The sequence below is a fragment of the Chelonoidis abingdonii genome, chromosome 3 (genome assembly GCF_003597395.2).
Source record: "Chelonoidis abingdonii isolate Lonesome George chromosome 3, CheloAbing_2.0, whole genome shotgun sequence".
In the NCBI taxonomy this organism is placed as follows: Eukaryota; Metazoa; Chordata; order Testudines; family Testudinidae; genus Chelonoidis; species Chelonoidis abingdonii.
The window spans coordinates 22,708,054-22,723,753 of record NC_133771.1 but is presented as its reverse complement, the minus strand read 5'-3'; the positions used below and the strand labels follow the sequence as shown (position 1 = coordinate 22,723,753).

The following is a 15,700-nucleotide window of genomic DNA, read 5'->3' as shown; positions in this document are numbered from 1 at the left end:
ACAGGGGCCAAAGAGGACGACTCCCCCCAGCCCTTCCCCTGCCAGCAACAGCAAGCTCTGGGGGAGGAGCACCCCCTTTCCTACTCCCCCCCCCAGCAGCACACTCATCCCCACCATCACATCATGTGCTCCTTGGGCCCCTCTCAGGTCCAGGAATCTCCCTCACCTCCCCTGTGGGGGTGCTGGGGAGTGCTGCATGTGCCTCCTCCCCTGCTGTTGCCCCTGACTGTAGCCTCACTGGGGGTGAGGGATGGGGCTGCCTCCTTGCCCAGCATGGGGCAGGAGCGGTGACTGCAGGCAGGGGGACCCCCTGTACTGCTGGAGGGTCCCATTGGAAAATGAAATGGTCTGAGAGGGAAAGGCAGGCTCAGAGTCAGTCTGCCCTGGCATTGAGATGGGGGCACTAGGACCCTGCGGCAGCAGTTGCTGCAGGGATTGGAAGCATGGAGCTGCTCTGCTCTGGGTCTGGGAAGGGGCGGGGGTGGGGGAGCAAGTCAGGGCCGGGGGACACTCGGAGGAGGCACAAGGGGAAGATCACCTGGGTTATAAATATCTCTGTGCCAGCCAGCGGCTTCCCCCCTGCCCCCTTTTTCCTCCACCACTTTCTGCGCCCGTCATCGGCTTTGTGTGCCTGAGATAAGTGCCTCACTAGCCTTGCCCTTGTTACGGCACTGAGTATGTGTAGCTACATGCTCCAGCAAAAAGCAGGCTGTGGCCATACTGTGGTGCATGGTACATGTGTCAGGACAAGGCTCTGGCAGAAGGGCGAAAGAGGAGAAAGCCTCTGGCAGAGAGGGGTAGAAGGGAAAACTGCTGCTGAGCCTTTCACTGTGGAAGGGAAAAGCTCCAGCAAACCCCATGCCTGGAACCTGCTGCAAGGAAAGACTCTGGCAACAGGGAGCTGCTGCAATGTAGATGTATCTTAAGTGTGGAAATCTGGCATCTGGATTAGCTACTACTTGTGTGATAGATGAGGATGACTCCTCCATTCATACTGGTGACTGTCACATGATGGAAGAAAATTTCAAAACTATTGATTTTCTAAAATGTATACTAAAGTAAATGTATAACAAGAGCGTTGGATAGAAATTTTTTTTGTTTTTTAATATATAAAGAGTCTTTTTTTAAAAAAGAATAAATATTAGATTAATACTAGACAGAACTGTTAGTTTTTTTTTCAGGGCCCAAAAGATAAATCTGTAGAAGCTAAACGAATTGACAAAGATCCAATTATATCCTGCTTCACCAGACTATTAGAAATTTAAAAAAATTAAAAATTAAAAAGAGGATGTGCTTTTTATTTTACTAAGCCACAAATGCCCCTTTCCTGACAACAGTAATGAACCTACAGGAAACGTGGCTTCTAAAGAAATTCAGAAATATGTACAAAGAAGAGGTGACAGGAAACGTGAATATAGAAGAAAACACCTCCCACAGCTGATGAAGCTATATATATAGATACCCAGTACCTTGTGCATTATAATCTTCCGCTGTGCAGGTTCAGCCATATCAATCATCTTCTGAACGACATAGTTGGCATATTGGTCCTTCATCATGGTATATAAGGCACTGTGAGGACCATCGTTCTGGCAACAAACTTCGTCAATAAGTAAAGCTCTTTCAGCGCGAGATGCATGAGTTACACATTTTTCTACCACATTGCTGGGAAAAAAGATAAGGTAATTGTGTTTTATAGGTTGAAAAGGTTTTGACTATTCTTTTAGGGTATTACTTTATAATTTATCTGAACAGGGACTGGCAGGTCTGAGTGTTTTATACATACATTATGACTGTGGTACTAAATATTGAAAGTGCATGATGTATACCAAAAGATTAATTTCCTTAGTTTTGAAAGGACTTTCTTTTTGTGTGGGGAAAAATACTGATAATCTGTATGTTTGAGATGGTCAACATTAGAGCTGGCAGAAATTTTTCCAACTCAACATTCTTCTGTTGGAAAATGACTTGAATTCCAAATATTGTGTGAAACCTGCCTGGTTTCCTGTCAGCTCACTTGCCTCTCTTCTTCGCAGCCCAAGTTTACAGGCTCCTGACTCCTCATGCAGACTGATGGGGAGCAGAGAGCCTAAAAATCCCTCATTTCCAAGCCACCAGCTCCTTGGCAGCCCACTTGGTGGGCTTACAAGGAACCAAATATCTGGAAGCCCCAGATCCCAAGCTCATGTCTCCTTGGCAACCCTGCTTCTAGAAGTCCCTGATTCTATATCAGACTGCCTAGTGGGCTGCTGCGAAGCCAAGGCTTCCCTGGACCCATAGCTCCCCAAGGAGCTGGGTGGCTGGTTCCCCACCTGGCCAGCTCCCTGGGCTGATCTCTGGAAGGGCATGCTTCCCAGCTGCCAGCCATTTAGTGAACAATTCTGATGTTTTTTGTTCCACTACAGAACATTTCTTTTTATCAAAGTCTTACTTTTTTCCATGCAAATGGAAGCTCTAGGCAAATTATTAATCAGCTTTGAATAAAGGCAAAATAATGAAATCCTTTCCTCAGCAACTGATGTAAATAAGTCAATTCCAAAACAACATTAAAAAGGTTAGTGAACCTTTCTTTAACACTGAGAACATTATAATACCTGGCAAATTTGTGCTGACTCAGAGCAAGAACTTTTCCTCTTATTTCTGAAACTATTTTACTTTTGTCTTCAGGACGACCATGCTCCAGCACATGTTGGATAACATAATTTCCATATTGATCCTGAAAATAAAAAGATTTCAGTTTTTTTATTGTGGTTCCATCCGAGGAACTCATATGGCTTATGCATTTTTGTATTCATTTCGAGAAATACATGAGAAAAAATTAGTAATTGTAACTGACCAATACAAAATGATTAAAGGAGCACATCTGACAAACATTTCACCAAGAATTATTCATGGTCCTTCTATAGATTTTAGGTCCAAAATCTGAACCATGCTAAAAATTGTGATTTGCCAAGGAATGACTGCTATCTGATAAATCCGTGTAAAATTAATTCTACACATTCACCATCAATGAAGCCACCAATTTTGTAGTGGTTAAAAAACCTGCAAAAACTTCTGTAAGCTGATTCTACGGATGCTGTTAACTAACACTGTACCCTACATTATGCCAAAAGTGCTTAAACAAAGGTTTATCATCTCCATGTTCACTTATGCTTGTAAATAAATAGAGTTGGAAGTTGGGAGGGGAATCAATGTTTGCTAAATCAAAAAAGGACATGTACATAAAAATACCTAGGCAATTAAGAAATAACAGCCAGTAATATAAAAGAAAATGAAATCTACAACAAAAAACAGTTGATAGTAATGTCATATTGAAACATAAGAGCACACTAACCTGCACAAGCTGTTCTGTGTGTTGATGCAATTCTTCTAAGATGGGCAAAGTCTGCTCAGCAGTGCAGTGCTCCAGAATACGCTGAATTACTCTGCAGCCATACGGATGAGTTGAAAGCACAAACACCTTAAAACAACAGGATTACAAATTTTGAAATTAGACATACTGAAGTTTACAAGTGTGCTGTAAATTACTTTTCGAAAACGAGTTACTGAATATTAGCAACTTCTCAAAGTACTCAAGTTCTCACAAAAGCGGTGTCTTCCAGCATTAGAAATTTCAGCCTACAATCACATTCAGAGCCGGAGAAAGTCATAAGCACTAAAGGTCTGTGCCTAGGACCCCAGCAACTGGAGCCACCTGATTACATCAGCTTCTCAGTAGCAGCAGAAATGTTCTCTGGGTGCTGCCCATTCAGCTAAGCAGATACACTAGCTATTGGTGTGAGTTTAACAGGGGCACTCCAACACAGCTGTTCGTGTTTTTCTTGATAGAAGGAAGGAGGCCACTTGCCACCACTACTACATCATCTATGGGCAGACCCACAAGAGGCCCATGACATGATGTACTAGGGTCTCGGAGAGTCATCTGCTCTGATCACATTTAAGAAAAAGATTTTTTTCACTCATGTTTCCTTATCTGGAATTTTATGTATTAACTGGATATTCTGGAATCTTAGAAAACAAACTATTTTGAAATTCTGCAACTGATTATGCTATAAATTTTGCATTCCATCATATATACCAAGCTCACTGTTACATGCACGTATTTGTAAGTATTTATTTAAAATATACAGTCACATCTTTGGCTTACTCTGGTTACTTAAATTCTTATCCAGACATGTCCTTGAAGGTTTGATTTAAGGGCTTACATTTTTGTGTGATGGCCAGGATTGAACACAAAAGACTTACACCTGGAAGTTTTGATTAATTCATGCACAAAGTTAATAAAGCTAGTCTGCAAATTATTAAATTATCAAATTATTGAACAATCAAATTGTAACCACCTACAGGATAATAGGGTTGTAAGGAATAGTAAGCATGGATTTGTCAAAAACAAATCATGCCAAACCAACCTAATTTCCTTTGATAAGGTTAGTAGCCCAGTGAATAGGGGGAGAAGCAATAGATGTGATATATCCTGATTTTAGTGCGGCTTCTGACACAGTCCCACGTGACATTCTTATAAGCCAACTAATGAAATGTGGTCTAGATGAAATTGTTATAAGATGAGTCCACAACTGGTTGAAAGACAGTACTCAAAAAGTAGTCATCAACGGTTGTGTGTCAAACTGGGAGCACATATCTAGTGGAATCTCACAGCGGTCAGTCCTGGGCCTGAAACTATTCATATTTTCATTAAATGATTTGGATAATGGACTGAGGAGTAAAATTTTCAGATGACACCAAGCTGGGAGAAGTTGCAAGAGCCATGAAGAATAGGATTAGAATTTCAAACAACCTTGACAAACTGGAGAATTGGTCTGAATTTCAATAAAGATGAAATTCAATAAAGACAAATGCAAAGTACTTCACTTAGGAAAGAAAATATCAAATGCATTACTACCCAGTGGGGAGTAACCGGCTAGGTGGTAGTACTGCTGAAAAGGATCTAGTGGTTATAGTTAAGGCTATGTTTTAGTCATTGTATTTTTAGTAAAAGTCAGGGACAGCTCACAGGCAGTAAACAAAAATTCACGGCCCATGACCTGTCCATGACTTTTACTAAAAATAGCCATGAATAAAACTTGGCCACGGTTCCCAACCAATGGGAGCTGCGAAGCCAGTGCTCTCGGTGGAGAAAGCACAGAGCTGCCTGGCCACACCTCTGCCTAGCAGCTGAGAGAGGGGGATGTCGCAGCTTCCAGGAAGCCCCTCAGGTAAGCGCCGCCCAGAGACCGCCTCACCCACCCTCCTGCCCACTTCCACCCCCAACTTCCTGCCCGCTCCCACATCTTGCATGGTGGCCCAAGAGTGCCCCAACAGTAGCCAGCGTGCCTGGCACAGGGGCTGCCTGAGCTGCCCGTGAGCCAGGCGCCCCGGCCACTGCAAAAGTCACGGAAAGTCATGGAATCAGTGAATTTCCGTGACCTCCATGTCAAACTTGCAGCCTCAGTTATAGTGGATCATAAACTGAATACGAGTCAACAATGTAATGCAGCTGCAAAAAAGGGTAATATCATTCTGGGGTGTATGAACTGGAGTGTCATATGCAAGACAGAGGTAATAGTCCTGCTCTACTCAGTACTGGTGAGGCCTCAGCTGGAGGAGTGTATCCAGTTCTGGGCACCATACTTCAGGACATGCGGACAAACTGGACAGAGTCCAGAGAAGAGCAATAAAAAATAATAAAAAGTTCAGAAAACCTGACTTATGAGGAAAGGTTAAAAAACTGGGCATGTTTCGTACTGAGAAAAGATGACTGAGGAGAGACCTGAAAACAGTCTTCGAAATTTGTTAAGGGCTGTTATAAAGAGGATGGTGATCAACTGTTCTGCATGTGCACTGAAGGTCGGACAAGTAGTAATTGGCTCAATCTGCACTAAGCAAGATTTAGCTTATATAATAAGAAAAACTCTCTTACTAAAAGGATAGTTAAAGCACTGGAATAGGCTTCTAAAGGAGGCTGTGGACTCCTCATCACTGTAGTCTTTTAAGGACAGATTGGACAAACATCTGTCACCAATGGTCTAGGTTTACTTGCTCCTGTGTCAGCACAGGGGCCTGGTCTTGACTTCTTGAGGTTCCTTCCAGCCCTACATTTCTACGATTCCATGAAAGTTATCTTCTGTTATACTACAAAAAAGTGTTGTACATTCTTCATTTGTTCAGTTACTACATTATATTACATCTGGAATAATGCATGGCTCTCCAGTAAACAGTGTTACAATTTAGTCAAGGGCATCTTTTTATAAACCATTGAAACCAGCCCCTCCCCACCTTTCCCTCCCAAATCATACTTTGATGTAAACAGCAAGGGGACTTGAAAAGTGAAATCAGCCATCATTTTCTAAGTCATGGTATTGCTATTCACAATAAAAGGTTAATATCACAGAGAAAAAATATCCATCTCAGAATTGAGAAGTGCGTGAGACACGATATGCTGGGAGATTTTGTAAAGAAATGTGTTCGGTGCATCACTAAATAAAACTTAATAATCTGAATTAGTTGTACTTTTCAGACTAGACAAGTACTAGGTGGTCATACTAAAAGTTTATTTAGCTGGAGTGATTTCTGTATTGTCTTTAGTACAATATTAACCTTGTAATACAATTTCTTGGAAAAATTACCAGCGTCACCTTTCATATCAGACACTTCTACTAATCCAAGCTCAGAGAACATTTGATTGAATTTAATACAGGTATTTTATTAAAAGTGATTAGAATCAGGTGGATAACTCTGGAAGAAATTGCATGGTGTCAAGTATCAGGGGGTAGCCGTGTTAGTCTGTATCCACAAAAACATCAAGAAAACCGGTGGCATGCCCAAATAAATCTGTTAGTCTTCAAGGTGCCACTAGACTCCTTGTTTTTTTGGAAGAAATTGCTACTACTTAAGGTAAAGCACATAGGAACAGACTGAGGAGAAATAAATCTGTCTTTATAAGAGAGTCTGGGAATAACTGCAGTTACTTCTATTGCAATAAACAAAGATCAGAGATAGCCTTTGGTTAACTGAAATTATAAAATAGGACAAAGGAAACCTGATCATGTCAGTCACTAAACTGAAATGAAAAACTTGACAATAAGCTGAGTATTTCTGCCATCAAATTCATAGCGCATCTGGTGTCCTTTTCAGAGGGCCTCATCCCCAATATACTCTCACTCTACATCACATTAACCATCTAATTCAAGGGTTTTATTTTTTTCAGTTAGGACAACAAAAGGTGATGTTACATGCTATGTTAATTTAAATGATACACCAATGGGCTGATAAATCTGTTTGGTATTTGCAAATTATACAGCAATCCTTGGGTCTATGATGCAACACCCAGATTAAAGTAGAGAAATGAACAGCATTACCTGTCCTTTGAAAGCATCAATGATGAACTGGAGTGACTGTGGCTGGACACATTCAATGCATTTTTGTACAACATGGTTTCCATTTTGATCTTTCACACATTTCAGAACATGACCATCCAACTCTTTCACCATTTCATTCTGTAAAAAATAAGGACACTACTAAATTATTCACTTCTCTACACTGATGCTGTAGCAAAACTGCATTTTCGAATGTAATATTCAAATCTTTATGTTCACTGTAAATCTAGCCAGACAGATTATCTTTTTTATCTGAAGAATTACACTAATAAAACATTCATTTTATTTCAAGCATATGTCAATAGTAAAAACTGAAAATCTTTAGACAGTATGCAATGGATTTGCTGAAAACAAATACAAAAAAATACTGTTCTAACTTACAATTACCTGCTGGTCAGGTGAGATAGATTCTAGTGCTTTCTGAATAACTCGACAACCATACATCTGCAGGGCTAATGGCAGAACATGACCACGTATGCGTGTTGCTAGGGCTAACTTTTGTTCCGGGCTTCCAAACTACAAGAAAACAAAAATGCTGTTAAACAAAAACTGATGCATTGCAGTATGATGTAGTCTATTTGGCAGAAATCTAACTGTCATAGGGCTTGTCTCTGCTTACCAGGGGATCGATGTGCAGCAACCGATCCACGGGGGGGTCGATTTAGCAGGCCTAGTGAAGACCCGCTAAATCGACCGCCAATCACTCTCCCATTGACTCTGGTACTCCACCGCAACGAAAAGCATAAGGTAAGTTGACGGGAGAGTTTCTCCCATTGACCCAGCGCAGTGTAGACACCGCAAATGGTTGACCTAAGGGGCAATGCTTTGCAATTTAACCACATCATGTGATCCCAACTTGCCAGTGAACAACATTTTCAATGTGCTCTTTCAATGTCTCAGATTTGGTCCTGTCACTGCATTTTTACAAAATCATTCTAATAAACCTAACAGATGAGCTTTTTTATAGGTAGCAAAAGGGCAGTAGCAGAGAAAGGTGTCAGCTCTGGAGTGGCTCACTGAGGCCTCAAATGCCATGGAAAGCTTGTTGGTACCTTGCACACCTTGGGGAAGTTTGGAACTGCCTAGGACCCATGAAGCAGAGCCAAAGCGTACCAGAACACTGGCTGTTTAGGTAGCTGAGGACCAATAGAAGCATCAGACAATTTAACCTGCATTTAGTACCTGAGAACCCCTTAGCTGTATCTATGGATTAGTGCTGTCTTTCTTGGGAACATTTTTGAGGCTAGGCCTGAGTCAATTTAGGACAGCAAGATGAAATAACTACAAATCACGAACCACCATCTAATATGACCACCTGCATAACAGGTGGTAAAATTTCAGTCAATAATTCTTGAGTTAAGCTCAATAACTTGTGGTTGAACTACAGAACACCTTTAAGATAACATCCCGTTTTTGTTTAAAGATTAAGTGAAAACAAACCTAAACCATATCCCTGTTCCAACAATTGTTTTCCCTGTTCAAAATTTGCAACTTATCCCCCATTTGAAGTTTTCTAGCTTCATCTTTCAGCCACTGACTCTTGTTATGATTTTACCTACTACATTAAACAGCTCTAAAGAGTATCAGGTATCTTCTCCTGGCATATGTATTTATAGACCACAGTCAAGCTGCTTTTTATCCCCGTCTTTGAAAAATTAGCAGATTGAGAGACTAAAGCAGTTTAGCACAAGATGTAATTTCCAGACCTCAGAATAATTCCCATAGCTCTTTGAGGAACGCTCCCTAGCTTTTCTAACTTCACTTTTAAAGAAGTAAAAACACTAGAACCAAACACAGTACTTGAACAGAGGTCTGAAATACTATGTACAGAGGGAGTATTACCTGCTTATGCATTCAAAATTTTTGAGAGCCCTTTCAGTCGCAGCACTGGACAGAGTTCATGTTCAGCTGGTTATCTACCATGGCTCATAAGTTCTTTTCAGAGCCACTGCTTTGCCAGAATGCAGTTCTATATCCTGAAAATATCCTTCTAATGATGTGCCCATGATTTTTTGGCCATCTCACTTTGTGGACTAATCTGCACAGAGAAAAAGCTGGAGCATGCGGTACACAGAAACTACAAAAGCATGCAGACTTAACGTGCAAGGAAGCGCTGCATTCCTTTTCAACATCCCATCCTGGCTGCTTCTGCAGCTCTACTTGGAGAAAGAAAAACCTTGGAAAGCACAGGAGGAGCTAGAAGCAGAGGCAGTTTGTAGAGGTTAGATGCTGTGATGGCATTCTCACTCAGTGAGTGGGCAAGAGAATGTGGAAAGAATCTAAGCCTAGACCTATCATTCTGCAGAGATAATTTTTACGGGTGGGTTTGGGGGCGGGGGGGGGGAAGAGGATGAGGGATATGAGTTTGCAGTGCAGCAAAGCTATACAGGGAATTTGGATTCAGAGAAAGAAGATGGAACAAATTATCCCAGCTGCACAGAACTCTTAAACAAAACAACTTTGTTGGGCTGGAGTTGCAGCTGAAAGTACATCACAGATCTAAGTGTAAAAATCCATACAAGAACACCATACGTTAACAAAAACAAACACTCATATCTAGTTATTTATTTAAGCAAGTTGCTGTGATGTTTATCTTTAAAATGGCCTTAGTGGGCCAAAACAAACATTAACACTTCAAAGCATCTACTTAGCCGCACTGAGCAATGCAACAGGACTTCTATGCCCCTATCTATAATAAAGTGGATCTAAAACTGTATTTCCTGAACTGGTTCTCAACACTGTTAAAACTTTAGGCTAACTAGTTCAAAAATAGTTCACCTGCAAAGTATGGATGAAGTAGCACTGTTTTTAAAGTCATCCCTACCTAGTCAAGACAAAAAATTTTCTAAGTGATAAGGAAACAACTGTGTTCCCTTACAACAGGCAGGCAAACTGCACTCACCCTGCTTCTTGAAACACGATTATAGCCTGAGAGTGGAGACGATAACAACTGTCAACAGGACGGTGCCATGCCAGGACACCACCACACAAGGAAAAACTCTCCCACTCTTCTTGGGGAGCACTGAAGAGAAAACACTGTCAAGTAGCCTCCAGTATTAAAAAACATAGGTGCCATGGTAAGTATACAACATCTATTACAATATCGGAATAGAACCTTTAAATAAACAAAAGTCTTTTAGCACAGGCACAAAAATGCTGACAAAATAAATATTTACCTCAAAGAATTTCTGTATTACATAGTTTCCAAATACATCAGTCATCAACTGATACGCTGCTTGCAGAATCTCAGCAAATACCATCTGGCGCTCAGCTGGAGTAGCTCGTTCTAGCTTTTGCTGTATAAATCTAAGTGCAAGAGAAATTTATATGCCATTATATAAACAAAGGGAAAACCTCAAATGCTACAAATCACTACATTTATTTTGATGAGAAATCAAATCACTAAAATTAGGACATTTAGTTAGACTATATTTCGAAGCAATACTTTCATTAATAGTTTTTAAATATAAATATAGACATGTTTCAGAACACTACTGATGATTGAAGTTCCAATAAAAAATGGCCGATGGGTAAATTGCTCTTCACTAATTGTTCTAGCAATTTGTTACCCTATCTAAAGCAGACAAAAAAAAGTAAAAAAATGACAACTAAGTAGCTGGTGTGGTACTACTGAAAAATGTATTTGATTCCTGATTCCAGTCTTTTACCAAGGTCTTTCTGATACTTAAGAGAACTCCTAAAGTTTAAAAAGACTGATTCTATACTGAAAATATTTTTTACTTAAGAATTGTACATTTAGCTCCTTACATAACTTACGGTGAAATTCTTCCTGGTATGAAGAGAGGCTAATGTAAGATTTTCTGCACTACTTAAATGTAGTTCTATTCTAAAAACTCTCTCTGTAAAAATGATAGATATTTCACAGTGGGGCAATCACAAGTTCATATTAAAAATGAAATGCTTGAACTCAATTTATAAATTTTATTCCTTCAGTGTTAAGCTTCACTACAACACTTACCTCGAACCATGCTGGTCTTGAGAAAATTCTACTATATGTCCAATAAGGTCTCTTAGTTGAAGGTTAGGGAAGCGATTATTTCTGAAATCTTCCAGCAACCTACTGCGTCCAGAGGGCATAATATCAGACCTACTATAACGAAGACGTGAAGGAGGGAAGAGTTGGCTGCTGGAGCTAAAAAGACTGGAGGTACTCGTGGCACTGCGATACTTTGCTTCTGCTCCAGGTGCTGCAGAGATATAGCGACCACTACCATTTGTCAGCCCTCCTACAATGAAGCAGCTCTGTCAGTAAACAAGCTTTAAAGAAAGTAAGCAATAATAAGAACTGTACTAAAACTGTATGTTTTAAAGAAAAAGAAAAAATGTCTTTACTATTCAGTCACTCCAACTGAGATGACAGAGTTGGTTATATTTATAAAAGAAATAAAGCACACCCCTTCATACCACCATTTTGTTTTTGTTTTTTAAGTGAAGGGCAGGAGGTAGAACTTTCATTGAAACAATCAACACAACATATGAAGTCCTGTACTTTAGAAACTGTGTGGTCTCAGCCCAATGACCTGTGGGCAGGTTTCTACTTCACAAGTGGCACACTCTCATACCCTTGGGTTGGTAATCTCACAGTTGGCCAAAGATTTGAATAGGTCATAGAAATGGAACTATCCTTTGCCATAACTGACTGCAGAATCACAATAGAGGATAAAGTGGCAGGGCATTTTGGGGCCCTTGTGCTGCCATTGCTCATGCTGTACCTATTCTGTGGGGAAAACAGAAGACATCAGCATCCCAGGCTTTGCAAGCACTATACGTATGTGAAACAAATTTTAAGACAGAACATTAAAATGGTTCTGCTTGAAATATCTTGGACTGTTTTAGGATTAAATTGAAGTTCATTTAGAAATGGTAATCCCTCCACTGGCTGCCAATCCTCTATTATATCAAATTTCAGCTTCTCCTCAGCACCTCAAAAGCTCTGTTACTCTGCCCCATCCTCCTTATATATGAGCTGATCTCGCTTTGCGTAGCGCCTGTTTCCTGCGTGGCCAGTATTTCCACCTACAGCTGTCTGACTGTCTTCACCTCACAAACCCATCAGCATCATCTTCCATGCGGCACTCAACAGATATCACCATAATCGAGTACCAGACAACATATATTTTAAATGCTACATTATGATACGTAAAAGGGATACTGCTACTTTAACACAAATAATAAATTATGAAAGTCATATTTCTATTTGAAAATCTTGTATTTACTGCACTGACAGACACACAAAAATATAAGTGGGGGGGAAGCTACATCACTTTCAATATTTTCCCTGGAGTCAGAGAGTGAGATACTAACTCAGACCCTTATTAGCATCACAGGACAGCAATAACTCCCCTCCATCCCCCTAACCCAAAAATCACTCATTTTTTAAAAGGAATTTCAATTTCTGCTGTAAAGAAGGGTGTTCTATCAGGAAACAGATTTTTTAAAAAAATTCAAATTGACAGTGTCCTTTTAGGCCACAATCAAGCCTTTGATTGGTCAGCAAAATATTACCAATCTACTAGACTAGGCAACCAAGTTATTACAGTGGGCTGGTAAACATTTATAAAGTCTCCCAGAGTCTGTTTTGAATGCCCAGCTGAGTTACTGAAGCTGTATGCAAAAGACTGAGATATATTAGTATATCTAGAGTCATTTACGTTACATTGGATAGCACAATGAACTAAAAGGAAAACAAAAGGTAAATAATACTAAATGTAAAATAAAATTTAAGGGAATAAGTACCGGTAGTTTGAGGTCCCAAGTTTGATCTATAGCATCTCAAAATGATATAAAAAAGTGCTTTAGTCTCAAGGTGTGTTTTCGTTTTGTTAAAATCGACTACTTTATTGTTATGAAGTTAGCTGCAAAATCCACATCTCACAGCTATCATTTATGTGATTTCCATTATCAATATTTCCAGAAATGGGCTGACAAATGATGATGATGATATAAACTGTATATTATTGTTCTACAGGTCAAGATGGATGCAGGGAAAGTTTATGCAGTGAGACTTTTTTTTTCTTTTAAACAACTAAGGATTGAAAAAATCATGCTTTTAAATGTCATCCTTTTCAGCTTTAAGTAATTACAAGACTAAATCTCGTTAGTTTAAGAATAGTGGAGTAAATCTAATGCCACAAGATTTCAGCAAAGTTTGTTTAATAGCGATGTGAGTGTAGCTTTAATACAATATTACCTCCATAATAAGACTGACAGGATTTAAAATTCATGTTACTTTTTTACACAAGTACTGTATTCTGTGTAAAGTAACAGGACAGTTTTGAGTAAATGCTCCTATATTTTAAGGATTTAATTAGCCCATACACACAAAGATGGAATTGCACGTGTGAATTAGGAATAATTTAAAACACATACTTTTGAAAAACAGGGCCCATGAGAGCATAATCTGGGTATGAGAATTTTTTTGTTTAACTTGGTAAGTCATCTAACACAAGTGTATTAATAAATTTATATAGCAAAATTTCATCCTTAAGAATCTCTGAGCACTTTACAATTACATTTTATTTGGAGAATTGTCCCTGGGAACAATTTTTCTTTTTAATATTGTCAACAAACATATATACTAACTCAAAGGAAACAGTAACAGCTGCTGAATTACCAACTCAAAACCCTGCTGAAATACAGTCTTGAGAACATAAGAATGGCCACACTGGGTCAGACCAAAGGTCCATCTAGCCCAGTATCCTGTCTTTTGACAGTGGCCAATGTCAGGTGTTTAAGAGGGAATGAACAGAACAGGTAATCATCAAGTAATCCATCCCATTGCCCATCCCCAGCTTCTGGCAAACAGAGGCCAGAGCCTTCTATTCAAGAATTATCCTAGCTCTGTTTAGCTTCTGACATATGACAAGATCATAGCATAACTTGGTATGGCTGAAGACGTATCTCCAACTCTCGATAGTTGATCGGCATGGAGAATTTGTCAAACTTCTAGCCAAGAAAAAATAGTGCTACAGAAGTTACTGGAAAGTTAAAACAAAATATTGGGGAATACTGATTTGTTGATGAGGTGGTTAGCTTTGCTACTATAATGAAGTATTACATCAGAAGGAGTGTTCTAGCTTAATAAACGGAACAGGCTGCAAGCGAAAAACCCTATAATAAAAGTAAGAAGTCATGGATATTTATTGTATAACTATATATTCTTGCTCATTGTGTTGGTACAGATACAAGGATTGCTCAGCTTTGTACTTCTCTCATCTATTCTACTCAAACATTCTTAGTGCACAAAAAAATAACATGCAATCAGTATCATCTGCAGAAGTGCATCCCAGCTATTTCTATAGTTCAGGACACCTTTCAGTTATTCTCCTTACAAAGATTTATTGTTTATAGCACTGTAAAACTGAGAGCTAGTTTCTAGTTCTTCCGGCTACCTTACTATGTCATGTTTGTTCTAAAAAAATTCAAAAACGTATTTATTTTGCAGATTCCGATACCAATACAGAGGTCTAGCAGGCCAATTCTTTTAAATGAACTGGCCAACTGATGCATAAATGTATTGCTCCATTCATTAAATGGATTGGACAATGATTATCATTCAAAGCACTACCTACAAAAGTTTGCTAACTAATCTCCCAGGTCAAGTTTAGAGACTGAACTATTAACAAGAAGTGAACCAAACAGGGTATCATCTAGTATGAGATCAAGTGCACAGTATGCCTAATACGGTAACAAAAAGCACATTTATTTGCTACCACTTCTGATTTTACACAAGGGAGATCTTCAGTATGGTAAAATGATAATTGGGCCAATACAAATTTTAAACAGTCCTATGAATATTAAGTAAACTACTACTAACTCACTCAGATAGTAAACATATTTCATGAAACAGGAAAAAAAAATGAAAAAGAATATTTAGAAACTCCAGTATGACTCATTCCTTTGATATCAAGAAAGCAGTTAATACTTATTAAATTATTTGTTCAAGAATTTCTCCACAAGAAGTAAAATAGCTCTGCCATACAACAGCTGTTGTGTTTAAGTGTGGTTAACAATCTTACTTTCTAACATAAAAATATATTACAATATTTAAATAACTAACACTTCATTTATTTATATGGGGGGGGGGGGGGCAAAATAAAGGAACAGTCCCAGCAGATGCTCAGATAAGAAAAGGTCAGCTCTATTTTTCATCCACTCAAGGGAGAAAGTAAAGGACTCAAATATAAAGGTTTTTCATAATTTATTTTGTCTATATTTCAGAAATGAATTCAGTGCTTATGATGCCTCCACAGTCAAGGTGCTACACAGTACCCCTCATGAGCTGACACTGGGCCTCGACTCTCAATCAG

General features: G+C 39.2%; 1 protein-coding gene across 27 annotated transcripts in view; it reads right to left on the bottom strand.

Annotated features, from left to right (window-relative positions):
• PUM2 (pumilio RNA binding family member 2) overlaps nucleotides 1-15,700 on the bottom strand; it is a 122,057-nt gene that overhangs the window by 3,375 nt on the left and 102,982 nt on the right. For 15 of the 27 annotated variants that reach the window (XM_075063648.1, XM_075063654.1, XM_075063650.1 and 12 more), the window contains 7 exons: nucleotides 11,350-11,617; nucleotides 10,547-10,676; nucleotides 7,758-7,886; nucleotides 7,353-7,490; nucleotides 3,332-3,457; nucleotides 2,592-2,713; nucleotides 1,470-1,662 (listed from right to left, as the gene is read on the bottom strand). In XM_075063648.1, coding sequence (XP_074919749.1) covers nucleotides 1,470-1,662; nucleotides 2,592-2,713; nucleotides 3,332-3,457; nucleotides 7,353-7,490; nucleotides 7,758-7,886; nucleotides 10,547-10,676; nucleotides 11,350-11,617 — 1,106 coding nt within the window. Of the gene's footprint in view, nucleotides 1-1,469; nucleotides 1,663-2,591; nucleotides 2,714-3,331; nucleotides 3,458-7,352; nucleotides 7,491-7,751; nucleotides 7,887-10,546; nucleotides 10,677-11,349; nucleotides 11,618-15,700 lie in introns of all 27 variants that reach the window. The other 12 variants (XM_032774134.2, XM_032774128.2, XM_032774124.2 and 9 more) reach the window with 1 other exon arrangement.